Source organism: Diuraphis noxia, unplaced genomic scaffold (genome assembly GCF_037042655.1).
Source record: "Diuraphis noxia isolate RWA-SAM2 unplaced genomic scaffold, SU_Dnox_SAM2 contig0002, whole genome shotgun sequence".
Taxonomy (NCBI): domain Eukaryota; kingdom Metazoa; phylum Arthropoda; class Insecta; order Hemiptera; family Aphididae; genus Diuraphis; species Diuraphis noxia.
This window is the reverse complement of record NW_028301712.1, coordinates 62,004,318-62,021,724: the sequence shown is the minus strand read 5'-3', so window position 1 is coordinate 62,021,724 and position 17,407 is coordinate 62,004,318. Positions and strand designations below refer to the sequence as shown.

General features: G+C 30.7%; 1 protein-coding gene and 1 long non-coding RNA gene across 2 annotated transcripts; both read right to left on the bottom strand.

The window, feature by feature from the left end:
- Positions 1–327: 327 nt before the first annotated feature.
- LOC107165439 (ribosome biogenesis factor Nop53) lies at positions 328–2,934 on the bottom strand. Its single transcript, XM_015513664.2, has 7 exons — positions 2,688–2,934; positions 2,444–2,593; positions 1,855–2,054; positions 1,417–1,727; positions 1,121–1,344; positions 762–1,028; positions 328–558 (listed from the first exon to the last, which is right to left on the bottom strand). Exons 1-7 carry the CDS (start codon positions 2,798–2,800, stop codon positions 477–479), a joined length of 1,347 nt encoding a protein of 448 aa, XP_015369150.1. The 5' UTR covers positions 2,801–2,934; the 3' UTR covers positions 328–476.
- Positions 2,935–4,117: 1,183 nt separating this feature from the next.
- LOC149058754 (uncharacterized) lies at positions 4,118–11,470 on the bottom strand. The gene is made up of 2 exons (XR_016190590.1): positions 10,924–11,470; positions 4,118–4,472 (listed from the first exon to the last, which is right to left on the bottom strand). It is a non-coding gene; the product is annotated as an uncharacterized LOC149058754 (long non-coding RNA).
- Between the last annotated feature and the right edge of the window lie 5,937 nt (positions 11,471–17,407).

Genomic DNA, 17,407 nt, shown 5'->3' with positions numbered 1-17,407 from the left:
ACATTGAACAAAGTACAAGTATTATACTATCTTTGTACTATCAGTACTATTTTCCCAATCTTTTGTATAATTTTATATCACCTTGATAATAGTTGAAATTCATGTATTTTAGCTTAAAATGATAAAAAACACTAAACCCACATATATATATATATATATATACTATAACTATACATTTCAGTAATAACCATTTAATCTGAACAAGATTCTTAAGACTGATCTGACTGAATAAAGATAAACATTACTTAATTCTAATTTCTAACAAGCACTTTTAGCCTAATTCATCAAAAATAAAATCTGCTGTACATAAAATAATAAAAGTCGGTGTTAATTGGGAAACCTTTATTAGTAGTTATAATCTAAATATTATTTAAATATAAAACTTTTGAAAGTAAAGTTTAACTCTCAATATAATAATAATGAATTATGTTGCCAAAAATATGTTTTTTTCTCTTCACCAATAATCAATCATCAAATTATACACTATACTTTGCTAACATGTCTGGTGTTACTTTAAAAGCAGGATCCATAAATGCCTGTACTTTTTTCTTATGAATCCTAAAAAAAAGAAATCATATCAAGTATAAACAAAAGGTAAAGTTCTAATGCCATCAACAAACACTAACATTTAATGAATCAATAGAGAGCTTATATGATTTGATGGCCCATGATTGGTCCATTAAATTATAGTGAAGTATTAAATTAATTAATCAATTTTCATAAATATTCATTGATAATACTAAATTTTTTTCTTGACTTACTTAAGTTGTTTTTTCCCAACAGATAATATATTACGCTTTTGTAAGCTTTCAAAACAATCTTTGAATATATTTCCTTGTGGTTCAGTTTCTCTGAGTGTACCTTTTAAATCTTTTGGTAATGCAAAAGCATCTAATGACTCAGTAAACTTATTGGTTCCTAGACGCCTGGTGCTAATATTATTTAGTTGTCTCTTTTGTAATCTTTTAAGTTTTTTTTTATTAGTTGTGTTTTCTAATTCATCCAATTCTTCTCTAATATAACGTAATCTAAAAAAATTATTTAACAAAGTAAATAAACATTACTCAACAGTCTAATAAATTTTTATGTATAAATTGAAGGATGTATTTGAAGAATGTACCTATAAAGATCTGAAATTTTCTTTTTTTCAATTTTAGCATTCATACGTTGTCTTTCTTCATTACGTAATCTCCTCTGGATCTTACGTTTTTTAATGGTCTTTTGATTATCTCTTGTTGTGGGTGGGTTAATGGCTTTAAATTCAGAAGTGTCTTCATTTACTTCTGTAACTGTATCATCCGTAAAGCCAGGCAGACCTTCAGTCAATTCTTCAATTATTATTTGCTAAAAATTCAACAAATTAGTACAATAATATAACTTAAATATTAAAACATTCATTTCATATAGAAAATTTACTTCATGCTTTTCCTTAGAAACTTGCTGGAATAATTTTTGTGTAACTCTATTCATATGAGCTTCATGCTTTATCAATTCTGTTTCTTTTTCAGCAATATTAGCCAATAGTGAAACATGATCTTCAATTGTGGGATTGTATGAAAGACCTGGGTGTGGACATTTCATATCTTCTGCTTTGCATGTGGATTGGCTTGGATGAGACATTTTTTTATCACTTAATTTTGGAAGAACTTTAGCATTATGGTTTAATACTTCACTTGGCAACCATTTAATAACATTCTTAATGAGTTTATCTTTTCTTTGTCCTGGTTCTATTCAAAAAGAAAAGTACAAAATAATCACTGATTGGAAATATATCAAATAAACTAAGAAATAATTAAAATACCTTTAAATTTTAAGTATGTATTTTATTGAGTTTATATTATATAATATGCATACCTCTATAACTTGTCCATAAATCTTTATCAAAGAGATCTTTAGTTGAAATTTCTTTTAGTTGCAATGTTTTGACTTTAGCCTTCAACAGTTTATTTAATTCTTTCGCCTCTTTTTTCTTAACTATAGTTTTCTTGAGAGGTTTAATGTTTTTGTCAAAATCATCATCCTTTTTATTATTCTTTTTGTATTTTTTTACACTTCTAAGACATTAAACATACAAAAATATGTTAACTTACATATTTTTATTTTGACATTTGAATATTTGAATAATAAATAAAATTATTTTTTTTCAAACTAAAAATAAGATAATGCAAACTATATAAGTACCAATAACAACTTTTGATGTCAATTTAATTTAACATACCTACTACATACTATTTTAATTTACTTTTGTTTCGTTATACCTACGTTGAGCATATCATAAATACAATTTAATCACATATTTAATAAAAAAAATTAACTACATAGGTGCACTTAGATATTTTAAATCATTTCAATACAAGATATTTTTTAAATTTCAAAGCGAATGGTTTGAGACACAATAATTCCTTCGCATCTAACGATATATTTGTATTCATTTCAAGATTACCTTTTAGCAAGTGGTGCAATAGCAGATGTTGATTGCAAGCTTGATAGACATTTCAAAGGGGCATTCAAAGATTTTTTTTTAGGCTTTTGTTTCTTTCCACCTGTATCAATATGAAACAGCTCTTCATCTTTTTTTTCACTGAATGGATCTCTTTATGAGAAAAATAAAATTAATGATGGATGATTAATGAAAAATTAGATGCAATATATTGGTCTAGGGTATTTCGCCTTTGGGTTTTACATACCCTATTCGTTCCTCGAGTCTTTTACCCTCTAGATACGTGTCAACATCAGTTACATCAATTTTCCTTCGCCAATCTCGCTTTAACCTCCTTCCTCCTTTTTTTTTCGTTTTCATCGCTAATAGAGATGTGTCGTACGCGAATGAACGGTCGAACGGATCAAAATGAACGGGTGTCGACTGTCGGGTCAAACCTGTGAACGAAACAATTCGGATCGTGAAATAATAAAAAGTCGTTCATCGTTCATCCGTTCAATTTCGTTCTCGTTCGGATTGCATTGCTACCAACTCAAAATAATGACCGTATTACATGTTCAACAATATTTCGTTCCAATAGACATTTGTTCCAAAAACTTTTGTCCCAAAAACTTATTGTAACAAATTTAATTTGATAAAGAGAATATTGGAAAAAATATTTTTTAACATATATCCTATGGAACAAATATCATTGGAATAATTGGTTATAGGATTAATTCAACTAGCATTGCAATTTGCAGCCTGCAGCAATAGCAGCTGCTGATATGGTTTGCAAAAAAATTCAGAGTTAATCTAAGTAGTTGTCCGAAAGTTGATAAGAGTGGTTAGGTACGATGGTTACCTTTTGGTTACAGTGTGACCAACTTGAGGTGGCGTTGCACAGCAAGTCGAGGGATATTTTCGATTTGCGGAGCGTAGCGATCATAGACATAATACAGATAATATTATAGATGGACTGCGCGTTTAGCCCTTATCATGTCAGCCGTGGTGAGGTGAGGTGGCCGAGTGGTCTACCGCGTCGGCTGTGGCTCAGCCGGATGCCGGACCGGGTTCGATCCTCGACCATCGGGCGGCATTTTTCTCCGGGCAAGTCACGGTGTCCGGAGAACAAGTGCCACCATCCCCCACTCCGGGGCATCGTTCAACGAACGAAATGAACGGGTCTTTTCAATGACCCAATCCGAACGAACCGAATCGTTCATTTGACCCGTAATTCCCATCTTTAATCGCTAAATTTTGGTTTGAAATGAATTAATACGAAATGTTAATTAAATATGAAACTAGGATTACGAACAAGAGTCAAGACTTCAAGAGAACTTAAACCATTAAAGTAATATAAAATTCACGTGGTTTATCAACGATAAATGATAACTGATAACCATGTTATGAATTATTGATGGCATGGACTACGGGGTAATACATTTTTTATCCCATGAACAAATCTTTTTTTCTTTTTTATTTAAATTTAAAACAAAATAATTATTTTAGTTTATTTTAGCCAGTAGGGAGGTGCTTTTATAATTGGTAAATGGAAATTAATAACGATAAGTCCATACTCCATAATACAGTATAATATGATAAATATGAAATATAAGGAAATATAAATATATACAAAATTACTTATAATAATTAATTATATTTCTAATCTACCGTGGTAACAACAGTCAATAAAATGTATAAAATAAATTAATATCCGTTAATGAAGATTACTACTACAATATTAGTAGGTACAGTCAATAATAATAAATCATTTACATTTTACAATAATTTATGATATTTTTAATCTTACATTACTCAATTCAATATTGGTAGTATTTATGGTCATTGTCTAACACTTATACAGTATTACCACAGAAATACAAACTATTACAGTAATATTATAGTTTATTTATTATAATTGTATAATCTTCATATTATTGTTCTTATTTTTTTTACTCGTGTTGGAAGTGAATTAATTTGGTAAGTTTTGCACGTTTTCTGTTCTTGTGTAAATTGTCATTTATTTTGCGTATTTCATGAAATATACGTATATCTATATATTTAAAAATAATTATGTTTATTAGTTGGGTTGAGTGACGATCTAAAAATGATATATTGATATTTGATTTTTACAGTCTGAAAATATTTGGCTATTTGATTTGTATACGTCCGACTTGATTTCATTTACTAAATACATTTTATTTTTAGTTGTGGTTAAGTAAGTTGAGTGGTAACATCTGATTACTTTTTCAGCTTCATGGCAGACTCTTAGTACATCTTTAGATGGGTAAGTTAATTTTATTAATTTATTTTATATATTATCTATGTTTTAAACTTAAACTTAATCCTTTATCATGGAGTATAAAATATTGCAATGGTCGTGTACCGGTGATAGAATGTATATTATATTATGTCTATGAATACATAACTACCGTGTTGTACCTGTGGGGGTAGCAACAGGGGCATTTCCCCCCATGAGAAGTTTTTTGATGCGAATTCATTGTCCAGCTCACGATGTAGAGTATATATTATATATTCTCTACATCGTGGTGCAGCTAAAATAATGTAAATAATAAATATTTTTAATTTTCACTGATTATTATCGTGTTTGATATCACTTATCAATGTAGTATATAATTCATGTTTTAAGAGGACGTTTCACCCGCATGTGTTGTCTTCGTCTTACAAGTGCGTAACATTGCAAAAACTGTTTCGCGCGGGAAAGAACCGAGAAAGATAGTTATAACTAAGAAATGAAATTTTCACCACATAAAGAGAAGAATTTTGTCTGTGCAATATCGATTTATTTTTTCGATATCATTCGAACTACAAAAAAGTTATTCATGCTTAAAAAACACAAAATTAATGTATTATAAAACAATAAGAATGTTTTTTGTATAAATGATATCGAAAAAATAAAAACGATCTTGCACAGACAAAATTCTCCTATTTATGTGCTGAAAATTTCGTTTCTTAGTCTTAGTTATAACTGTATCTTTCTCGGTTCTTTCCTGCGCGAAACAGTTTTTGCAATGTTAGGCACTTGTAAGACGGAGACAACACATGCGGATGAAACGTCCTCTTAAGTATTTAACATTAGATCATATATGGTCTAAGTATTTAACAATAATTTATAATATAGTTTCAGATTATATTATAAGTTATAACCATAAAAAAAATGTGCAATTAATGGCAATATGCCCCCCCCCCCAAAAAAAAAAAAAAAATGTTTCACTGGTACGACACTGCATGACTAAGTATATTTTGTCATGTATGAATAGAACTTTTAGAAGCACAGAACAGAATAATTTTTTTATAGTAGTATCGGGTAGGGAAGTAATAGTGGTCAGCGGATCGCTGTGAACAGGTGCCACTTTTCGTATCGTCATTCGCCGACTATAGTTTGAAAGTTTTTTAACTTTTGTTCTAAACTTGTATTACCTACATCGTAGTTGTTGAATGTAGGAAAAAAAGTCCCTGGAAAAAAAGATTCGGAAAAAAAGTCCCCGGTGAAAAAGTCCCCGGTAAAAAAGTCCCACGGAAAAAAAGTCCCACGGAAAAAAAGTCCCCAAATTAATATTTGATTTAAATTAAGTCTTTTATCGTATAGGTATTTATAATTTATATAGGTACATAGCCCATAGGTTACTTACATGTTACATATTTTGCTGAAGATAATTAACAAACAACTAAATTAAATAGGTACAAAATATTATAATAATTCAATATCTTAAACATCTTTAATAATATTAATTAAAAAATATAAAAATACATTTATTTAGATATATAAGATATATTCCTCTCGTAAAATAATTTAAAATTTAATAAAATATGTCGTATAATATTATTTAAAAAATATAAAAAATTATTTAATTAGTTATAAAAGATATTATGTTAAATAATAAAATATGTCGTATGTTAGGTATTTAAAAAATATAAAAATGCTAAAAAATATAAAAGATATGTAAAACAATAAAATATGTCGTATGTTATTTATAAAATATGAAATGCTTTTAATCAGTATTTTTTGGAACATTTCCATCGGATTATACTTTCGCATGTCTTTTTTATAGTATAAGTATACCCATCTAGTGCAATTTTATCATTTCCCTTGTTTGATTTAAGAAGTTCCATGGTTAAACACTTACACTAGTTAAACTACACTCGCGTACAACTCGAAACTAATACGAGATTGGATAGCCGATAGGTATGATAGGTATACCTCAATAATACCTGTATATGGTACTGTGTGTAACTGTCAAACTATATAGATATTATTGTCAATTAATTGTCATGTACTATCTACAGATAAGATTTGTCAACTCAATTTATTTTATAAATAAAATAACAAGTATAGTGGAAATATCGTTTTATTTAGGGCTAGTTCACATGAGAAGCGTTAAACGCCCGTTTAGAAAATTTACGTATGAGATATGGCAACGCGCATTAACGCTTTGTAACGCGCCAGAAAGCTGTAAACGCGCGTTATGATACAGCGTTATGATAGTAATTATAAACGCGCGTTTAACGCTTCTCATGTGAACTAGCCCTTATACTGCAACGGGAGACTTTTTTTCCGGGAACTTTTTTTCCATGGGACTTTTTTACCGGGGACTTTTTCACCGGGGACTTTTTTTCCGGATCTTTTTTTCCGGGGACTTTTTTTCCGTTTACCGTAGTTGTTATATATGCAGTATGCTTGTAAAGTATTACCACAGATTATATAAAACTATATTTTATAATCTGTGGTATTACAGTATTTTTTTAAGAACCTACTTATATTATCAATGGTATAATTCCATAATAGTAGTATAATGTCTATGGGTTCATGCCATGATCAAAGATATCTATAATGCGTGTACCATGCATAAAACTCGTAGCAAAGGTGGGTTTATCAAATTAAGTAATCCGCCTTTGTGAACAAACTAGGGAAAAAAAGTGAATAGTGATAATTTACTACAGTTATTTTCACCATTAGAGCCCATTGAAAGAGTACTAGCGATGTAAAAAGCTTTATAATATTTTTAATTTAAGTATTTGTTTCTACTTTGTTTATTGTTATCATATGTAATGTTCCGTTCTTGTAATTTGTCAATTGTATTAAATCGTATATTCGTATAGGTACTTGAAGCCAATGTTAAATTTTTCTAAATAAATAAATTGTATACAGGTCGGAAATTGAGGGCGCGACATGTTCGATTAGAATATTTTTGTTTTATTTATTTAACAGTAGCTCAATAATTAGTATAGTAGTTAGACATTAAAAAAATGTATAAATATTATATGTACTTAATACAATAATCAAGTAATATAATCAATATTAAAACAGTATTATTAATTTATTATATTTAACTCAGTTACATTACAGTTTATTAACAGATTTACTATACTGTAGGTACCTTAAAACAAATTATCATCAAATGAGAAGTCCTCATTGGCTACATGCCTACATAATACCATTGAGTGATAATTATTATAATTATTCAATGATAATACGTATATTAGAGGCTCATTTAGTAAATAATTGTTAGCGCTATAGGAATAAGAAAAGTTTGATGAAAATGAAATGCATGCGCGAATTGACATTAAAATTAATTTGGAATAGCAATAAACATATAGGGAATCAATTTGGTTAGTTATTATACCACGAATATTCTTATTAGTGATATTGGTATAATTATTATAAGCTGAACGGGGAACGCCTAACACAAAAAAAGTAAATTTCAAATTGTTTTGTTGAACTCGTTAAGTTGATCAGAATCAGAAACAATGTAGGGATCCCAGCTAGATTATAGATTCGTATTCTAAATTTACCTAGTTAATTTTAAGTATTTGAATAGATGCAGAATTATGAAAGCTAAAACTTTAAACGCTGTACCTACTAGAAATCATTGCAATATCAAAACTTGGACTTAGGGTATTAGATAGTTTAAAATCGAGATCAATTAGATCATCAACACGCACCTACAATTTTCGTACCTGAGGTGAAGTAGTTAAAAAAGAGTCGAAGTTCGAGAACGACTGAACGTCATGACCCGACATTTAGAAATATTGACTTTAAGTTCTATTTTAAACTTATATTAGCAAAACAATCAAGGCTATTTTAAAGATTTGCAAAATCAACAGTTGAGCTTATTTCAATTAAACGCTTCATGTCATCGATAAAACATAGTAATTTACAGAAAGGCAAAGCGATATAGTACACTATTGACAATTTGTGAAAATAAAATCGGTTATAAAATATGTCCACCTCGGGGCTCGGGGTACCCCGGACCTCGACGAAAAAATGTTTGACTTGACGCCAAATTATTCAACCAACTGTTGCTTGTTCGTTAAAAAGAGCCAAACCAAGAGAGCAGAGGATTACTTACAACCGGTAGTTTCTAGTACTTTTAGTAGAAATGTATGATTTACAGTATCGAATGCTCTAGCTGATTCGTATAAACAACATGAACTTGGCAACTTGAGACCATTTTTTTAAATATTCTATATTCAGACACAAAATTGAAAAAAAAAACTAAGTTATATCGTTATAATAATGTAGTTGTTGATGTACTCGGTCGAAATCCGTATCGTTCTTCAATATAAGAATATTGTTAACATCATTTAAGACTAAAGATTCAAACAGTTTGGATAAGTGAGATTCAATGGTATCTAGATACCTACGTCTATAATTAGTTATATAGGATTTATTACCAAATTTATGGATAGGTGGGACAGAAATGAGTTTTAAAAATGAAGGAAAATTACCCTCATCTAGAAAACAGCTGAAAAGAAAAATATCGGATATGCTAAAATAGAACGCAACTAATAAACAAGAACGCCGGAAAACCATCAGGATCGACAGTCATAATACCACAGAATAGATTAAATAATACTACACATGGTAGAAAGACCTTGAAAAACGTCATTGATAGTGAAGACTGAAGAGTAGGTACACTATTCTAGGTAAGTAGGTCAAAAGATTGAATCAATAATGAATCACTCACATCATCATCATATATAACGACTTCACATGAGTAGACAGATTTGAAGAATAGGTAAATGGCAAATATATTAACTATATCCTGTTCATTAGAACTAAAAGCACCATTATTAGGCGTTAGTATTTTCGGAGGTATCAGAATTAAAGCGTTGTTGTTTTATAAATATCCAAAAATTGGTAAGATTTGTATTATTTGATAGTTCAGTTCGATCAACATACCCACGATATATTTTTTTGTACTTGTGCTTTTAACGTGGCATGAGAAATTAAAAATACTAACAATCGTCCGTGTTAAAAGTGGATTTAAATTTAGCATGAGCCTTTTTCTTCACAAATAAAATTATATTGTTTTAAAAAGAAATAGTTAGTTATGACTTATGTAGGTATTATACAGGGTGATTGATTTATCAAACAACACTATTTTTTTCAAAATGTATCGACTTTTTGTATCTACTTGAAATTTTGACTGAATGTTTATATATTTGATAAAATTTTCAAAATATTTAGATTTGTTTTGAGCTGTTTACTGACATTTTAATTTTTCAACTTTTTTAGTTTTTTTTTCTATAAATATCGATAAAAATTTATTTGTTCGGTAGACAAGCTTGAAAATTTAATACAAGGCTTCTAACACATTGTAACAATAGAAGTTAAAAAATATTAAAAATTCGTAGGCACGATTTTTTTTTATAAGCATTTAAAGTTCAAATTTTGACTAAATACGTAAAAATTACGGCAATATTCAAATTATCTTAGATAGAAATTCATAAAAGTTTTCCTTTTTAATTCTAAGATTTGAAAATTTAATACAAGGCTCCTAACATATTTTTACAATAGCAGTTGCAAAATAAAAGGAATACATAGTCACAATTTTTTTTTTAAGCATTCAAAGTTTGAGTTTTGACAACATATTATGTAAAAATCACGAAAATTCGTAAATTATTTTATGCTAGAAATTCATAAGCGAAAAATAAGCGAGACAGATATGTTTACCTGGAAACCGTTATCACTCGGGATTTTAGAACTTAGGCATATATTGCCGTTGGTGATCGAATTGAAAGTAATTTTAACTTTTTTTGAGCCGACTGTTTTAATATTGGTAATGCCAGTGAAGTTGGTAGAAAAGAATTTTGCTATTTTAAACGGATGCAAATTCCCTAAATTTTTGTTTTGATCGGTGCATTCACTGCATTCGGCGAGTATAACTATAGGGCCATTATAATCCGGCGAAAAATATCTGAGACGAGTGTTAATGTTATTATTATCGATAGCTGGATTTTGGTTTGTTAATGGCATAGTGATATCTGTAGATAACGTAACGTGGTGGCTGAGGCAGACTCATTAGAACGATCGTAGCCGTTAATAGCATCATCGACCATAATTGGCTCGTGCGCGTTATCGGGAATGTTATAATAATTGAAAGTAGTGTTTGATGTATCAAGAACCGGTGGATTATCCATAATTTGTTGTAAACCTGGAGAGACGGGACTGGTTGGGTTTGGTTTAGTTTTAGACTTACGTTGGTACGAGACGAGTGTAAATTCGGAGCCGAGCCCCGAACTTCCATTTTGAGAAGTCGATTTTAGTCTGTTCGTAGACGAATTCCGGCCGCCGCCCGAAGACGACGACATAGATAAAACGAACTAACTAGCAATATACGAAATATATTACACAGAGCAGGCCTTATCAGCAATGCACTAAAAACAACACACGACTGTTCACCACGGCGAGAGAACGCAGATGGAACCTAACCTAACCTATACTTGATAACATTTTCAAAATATTTTTACTTGTTTTGAGTTATTTAATGGCATTTTTTTTATGTCCACAACAAGTATTATCAACATCATCAACTAGACTACTAGACAGCGTGTGTGGATTTCAACACGGATTTCATCGTCTGACTTGTGGATCGGAGCAATATCTACTTTTACGTAAACACTAATGACAATGCGGTATTCATAGAACAATAACAAAAAAGTAGTTATTGATATTTTAGATTCTAAGCCGACTAATAATTAATGTATTGATTTTACTATGATATTGTGTGCGTGGTGTTTTAATTTTTTCTTTTTCTTTTTTCTGTAATCACGCTTAATCTTACCACACCGATAAACTTATTATTTTAAGTATGACGTGTCAAAAATATATTATAATATATTTTATTGAGATTTGGTCGAATTGATACGTAACAAAAAAACAAATTTTTAGTATTCCTTATGGGTCCCACGCGACACCATGATTTTGCACAGTGAGACCATCGTTCTGTTAAATTAAAAAATCGTACTTTTTAATGCTAAAAATAAAAAACAAAATGTTACTGTATATAAACAAAATATATTTTATTGAAAAATTTAATGAACAATTTAGTGAACATAACAAATGTGTGCTTTAACATTTTGAACAGATTATGTCGAAAAGATGAAGTATAATATATAATACAATGCAAATTGAAAAAAAACAATAACTAATAATTTTAACAAAAACAAAAAAAAGGCATCAGAGAAGACGTGGCGATGTGAGTGGTACGTAATGGCGATTGAGTGATAATCGCAGAAGATGCTAGTAAGGCTACTGGTCACCTCTACAACGTTATTCGGTCGGTCCTGAGGGGCGTTCGAGAATCGTTGGCGCGTTTGCCCGGGCCGCGAAGACGACCATGGCAGCGGATGGAGCCCGACCACGACGGTTGCGAGACGAACAACGATTGACGACAAGTGGCTAGTGCGCGATGTTGTGCGCTTGACGATACTGCAGATGTTTAATACGATGATCGTTGTGCCGGTGACGACGGTTACCTAAGCTCCCGGAGCGAGCGACGAAGACTATAAAATATGATGGGTACTGTGGAATGGGCGGTGACCTAACCGAGGCGTCGTGACTAGGCCGACAGTGTCAGACCACTAGGCGAAAAGGGGAGAGAATCAGTAGTGAGACTCTCCGTGATTTTCGCCCTGGCCACATCCGTCGGCGCCGTGCAGTCTGCCGCTGCCAATGGTCCCGCCTTGGAGTCGCGCACCGCCGTAACTCTGAAACGTTTAGTTTCTTCGAGTCCATCAGCGCTATACTGACATCCGTGTTCCTATCTACCCTACATAAATTATAATCATCTACTACCCGAACACTTTGAGCTCTACGGAAATCCGTCGTCACCGTCGCAACGAGTCGTATTCGTGCATTGCAGTCGTTATTGGTATCGACGGGGCGGCGTCGATGCCCGCGTCGATATGGCTAGCCTCACCGTCGTCGTCGTCGATCGCAACCGAAGCAGCTAGGCGTCCACCGCGCCGTCAGAGGGTCTCGCGTGTCGGCGATCCCGAGCACCCGACGTCTGCGATCCCGTTGCGCCACAGCTGGTGGCCGAATAACACGTATTGGCGACTTACCGCCGATCACCCTGCAGTGCTCTGTCACGTACCTTCCTTGTCCTCACATCGCCACGCCTTTGTCTGCTGCCCTCAACCAGGGGGGGAACTTTCGTACGGTTTCACTTCGGGAAAAAACTCAATAAAAAACAACGAATTCCGCGTACGGCTCTTGTTACGCCTCTCCACACCGCGCTAATGATTCTCATCAAGATGCCCGGGCGTGGAGGTGCGCGTATCGCTGGAGTGTTTCCCGGGTCCAGCCAGACGAACAAGCCCCAAAAAGGGAATGTGACCTCCTTTCCCCTGGTCGGCGTGACGTCCAACGCATCGTCATTTTGCTTAATATGTTCTTCTACGGCCGCGACCTGCTTGGTTGACAACGTCGCAATCACGTCGTCTGCAATAATGTTTATCTCAGCCGGTCCAATGTTGGAGGATTCGTCCGGTTGAGCGATTATGGCAGTCGACTCGTCGTCGCCTGTGAACTGCTTTGCATAACTCAGTAGACCCGCCAAATCGTCATAAGTTATTTCCTCGTTGTAGTTATCGAATCTGTGTAGCTTGGTTTCCATTTCATCGTATTCGATGTTGCTATTTGTTTTGTCGATAACTTTTCTTATGGTGGTCTTTTCAATGTGGTCGGATTTCTCGATATTATAAGATGCAGCCATTTTGCAGGTGTATTATGCGCGTGTAGGTAGACAGAAAAAAATAAAATGAACCATTTCCGGATTTCGTCGTAGACCAAAGCCGATAATTTCAAACAAACCGTTGTTTATTAGTGGCCAGCTAGTACGCAATAATATTATTTTAATTGGCCAGCATCAGTTGGATTTTGAGACCGTTTATTTTTTCAAACATAATTATTATTATTATCTATTAATATACCAACTACACTTGTGTAAAGATATACTATTGTATATTTGTATTATAACAATTTTATTATACCCATAACCTGTTATAACAGTTTTCGTTTGGAACGCCAAAGTTGTTCAATGTTCTTAATTATCTAATAATTATTACTGGAATTAAGAAAAACAGTTGAGTATTATTTCAAATTATTAATTATGATCAATGATCAAAAAGTACGAGTATATCCATTGTCAAAACAATAAAAATACATTTAAAACTAAATTAAAAACATATGCATCCTATTATTTTTTTAGATTCTGAGCGGAGCGATGAATGTATTGATTTTACCATGATGTGTATTTTTTTTTTTTTTTTTTTGTGTCTGTCATCACAGACACAGGGGCAGTAAAAATGCTTCGAGTTTTGACTTCAGTACCTCTTTCGATCAGAAAGTGAATCTAGTTGGTACTTTGGGGGGTCAAAAGTAAAAAATTCTTAATACTTTTCTAAATAATTGAGAAAAACAAACTAAAAATTAAGGGAAAAACGGGAAATTTTACGCACACTCATTTTTCGACAAAATCGATTTTGGTTTTTGATGTAACTTTAAAACAAATGACCATAGATACATGAAATTTTCACCGAATGTTTATATAAGTATATTCTATCCACCATGCAATTTTCAAAAAATTTCGACTTAAGTTGAACTATTCATAGGCATTTCAAATTTTCGATCATTATTAGTTTTTTTTAAATTAATATCGATAAAAATTTATTTGTTAGGCAGAAAAGCTTGAAAATTTAATACAAGGCTCTTAAAATATTGTTACAATAGCAGTTGAAAAATAAAAGAAATTCATAGTCACAATTTTTTTTTATAAGCATTCAAAGTTTGAATTTTGACAAAATACGTAAAAATCACGAAAATTCACAAATTATTTTAAGCTAGAAATTCATAAAAAATTTTCTTTTTAAATCTAAGATTTTAAAATTTAATACAAGATTCCTTACTAGTTTTTCAATGTTTATCACAAATAAAAATTCCACCGGAAATTCAAATTAAATTTTTATGAGGATTTGAAATTTAAATTTTTACAACATTGGATTTTCACTTTTAGCGATTTCCTTATTTTGGTGTAACTCTAAAACAAATTACCGCAAATACTTGAAATTTTGACTGAATGTTTATATATTTGATAAAATTTTCAAAATATTTAGATTTGTTTTGAGCTGTTTACTGACATTTTAATTTTTCAACTATTTTAGTTTTTTTTTCTATAAATATCGATGAAAATTTATTTGTTCGGTAGACAAGCTTGAAAATTTAATACAAGGCTTCTAACACATTGTAACAATAGAAGTTAAAAAATATTAAAAATTCGTAGGCACGATTTTTTTTTATAAGCATTTAAAGTTCAAATTTTGACTAAATACGTAAAAATTACGGCAATGTTCAAATTATCTTAGATAGAAATTCATAAAAGTTTTCCTTTTTAATTCTAAGATTTGAAAATTTAATACAAGGCTCCTAACATATTTTTACAATAGCAGTTGCAAAATAAAAGGAATACATAGTCACAATTTTTTTTTTAAGCATTCAAAGTTTGAGTTTTGACAACATATTATGTAAAAATCACGAAAATACAGAAATTATTTTAAGCTAGAAATTCATAAAAAATTTTCTTTTTAAATCTAAGATTTGAAAATTTTTAATAATCTATAATATATCCTAGACAGATAAACCGTCTTCGCTCAGAATCGTTTTTTGTATACAATGATATAATATCATTGGATTCAAATTTAATTCCATCCATTACAGTAACCCACTTGTAACCTACTGTACAGCAGAGCGACATACACGACTTACCCGCTTTTTTAAATAATGAGTGTTGTTTGATAAAAGAATCACCCTGTATATAAGTTAAAATTTAAATGAAATATTTTTTTTTAATCTCTTTTCTGCATTCTTTTTACCATCAATATTAGAATATTTTAGTTTACATGTAAAACTCATCTGTGTAGTCAAGTAAAACTTCGTTATAATATTATGTAGGTAGACATTTATGTTCATCACAATTCGCTGCTAATTTAGAGATAACCTTGCAATTTTAATTCATCTAAAACTTAATAAATACAATCATTAACAAGGGAAGTTTAAATAAAAAAAATAATACATTAGTATAGAATTAGTAAGCATTTGAAGACTAAAATAAATTTCTTACCAAATCAAATTATTTATAAAATAAAAATACAAACCAAATTAAAAAAAAAAAACTTAGATTCTAACTAATCAAGTAGGTAGGTACTAATATTTTATCTGTATTGAAATACCCTGTGAATGTAATGTAATTAATGGGCATTGCTGCTGAAATTGTTAAAAAAATATCAAAAATAATAATGATTAAAAAAATGTTTATCATCAAATAAAATAAGTGGTTGAAAATTATCCTTCACTAATGTTTTGACTATTGCTTGTTCTGAAAAGTTGTTTATAAATCATAACTATAAGTATATTGTACTATATTAAGGCATCTGATGGTTAGGTCCACCTTGCTTTATCTCTTTTTATTTCTACATATTCTCCATTAATTCATGGTCGTCTACCACAGTCATATTGACCTTTATAATATATGTTGTATATGGTAAACTCAGTGTCGGTCTGGCTCATGACAGGGACTCTGGTTAACTAATTTCGAATGGGTCCCCAACAAACTTAATTTTAACTTAAACGAAAAAAATTTTTACTGTCATTTGATAAAATATTAAAACTATTTTATACATCATTAATAAAATTAGGTCGTTTTTTTCAACGTCTTTGTCAATATAATATTATAAATATAAAAATGTATATCAACATTGTTACTTAACAATTTTACAAATAAAATACAAAATTTGAATTAAAAATTAACATTAAATTATTAAAAAAGTAATTTTTTTAATTCACTGCATGACGATCCTAACATATCAATAACTTTATCTGTGTTTATACTTTGAATGATATCTTCAACAAATAGACCAGTTAAAGGATCCAAATATTGCTGGCTTAATGAAGATTTATGTTTGATTTTTAAAATTTTTAGTTTTGAAAACACTCGTTCTCACTTAACTTGTGTGCATGGAAGTATAAGAACATATCAGTGTATTGAATAAGCCCGTTTTAGTTGTAAGTCTAAAAAGAATTTGAAATATTTTTGGTAAATAGTTATTACAACTTTGTTCAATGCTTACATATTGATTATAGTTGTACCCGATTTGAATTTTAAACACATGCTTATTTTTTATTACGTTTACAATTGGCTATGGGCCCCTAATATTGAAAAATATCGAAGGGCTCCCGGCGATCGCCGGGTAGCCCTGTGGGCCAGACTGATACTGGGTATCTACTTTTATACTTAGTATACTATATACTTTTATAGTATAGTACACTATAATACTTTATTGTGTAACTTCAGTTATAATAAAATACATAAAAAATGATTGTAGATTTACACTCAACTTTGAATTTTTTTTAATTATCTCTAACAAAAAGTGGAACCATGTATTAAAATTTTAAGTTTTTATACTGAACAAAAATTAGCTATGGACAGTAATAATTTAAAAAAAAATAATTAAGATTAAAATTTTCTTAAGCTTGAAATTGAATAAAGAGTTGAAATATTTTGAAGATGTTATCTAGTGTATGGAAGATTATTAAAAACATTTGGTATAAACTATAAATTCCAAATTGGTATCTACAGTTATTGGTCTTTGATTACCTACAAAAATCATAAAATCTTACCATGA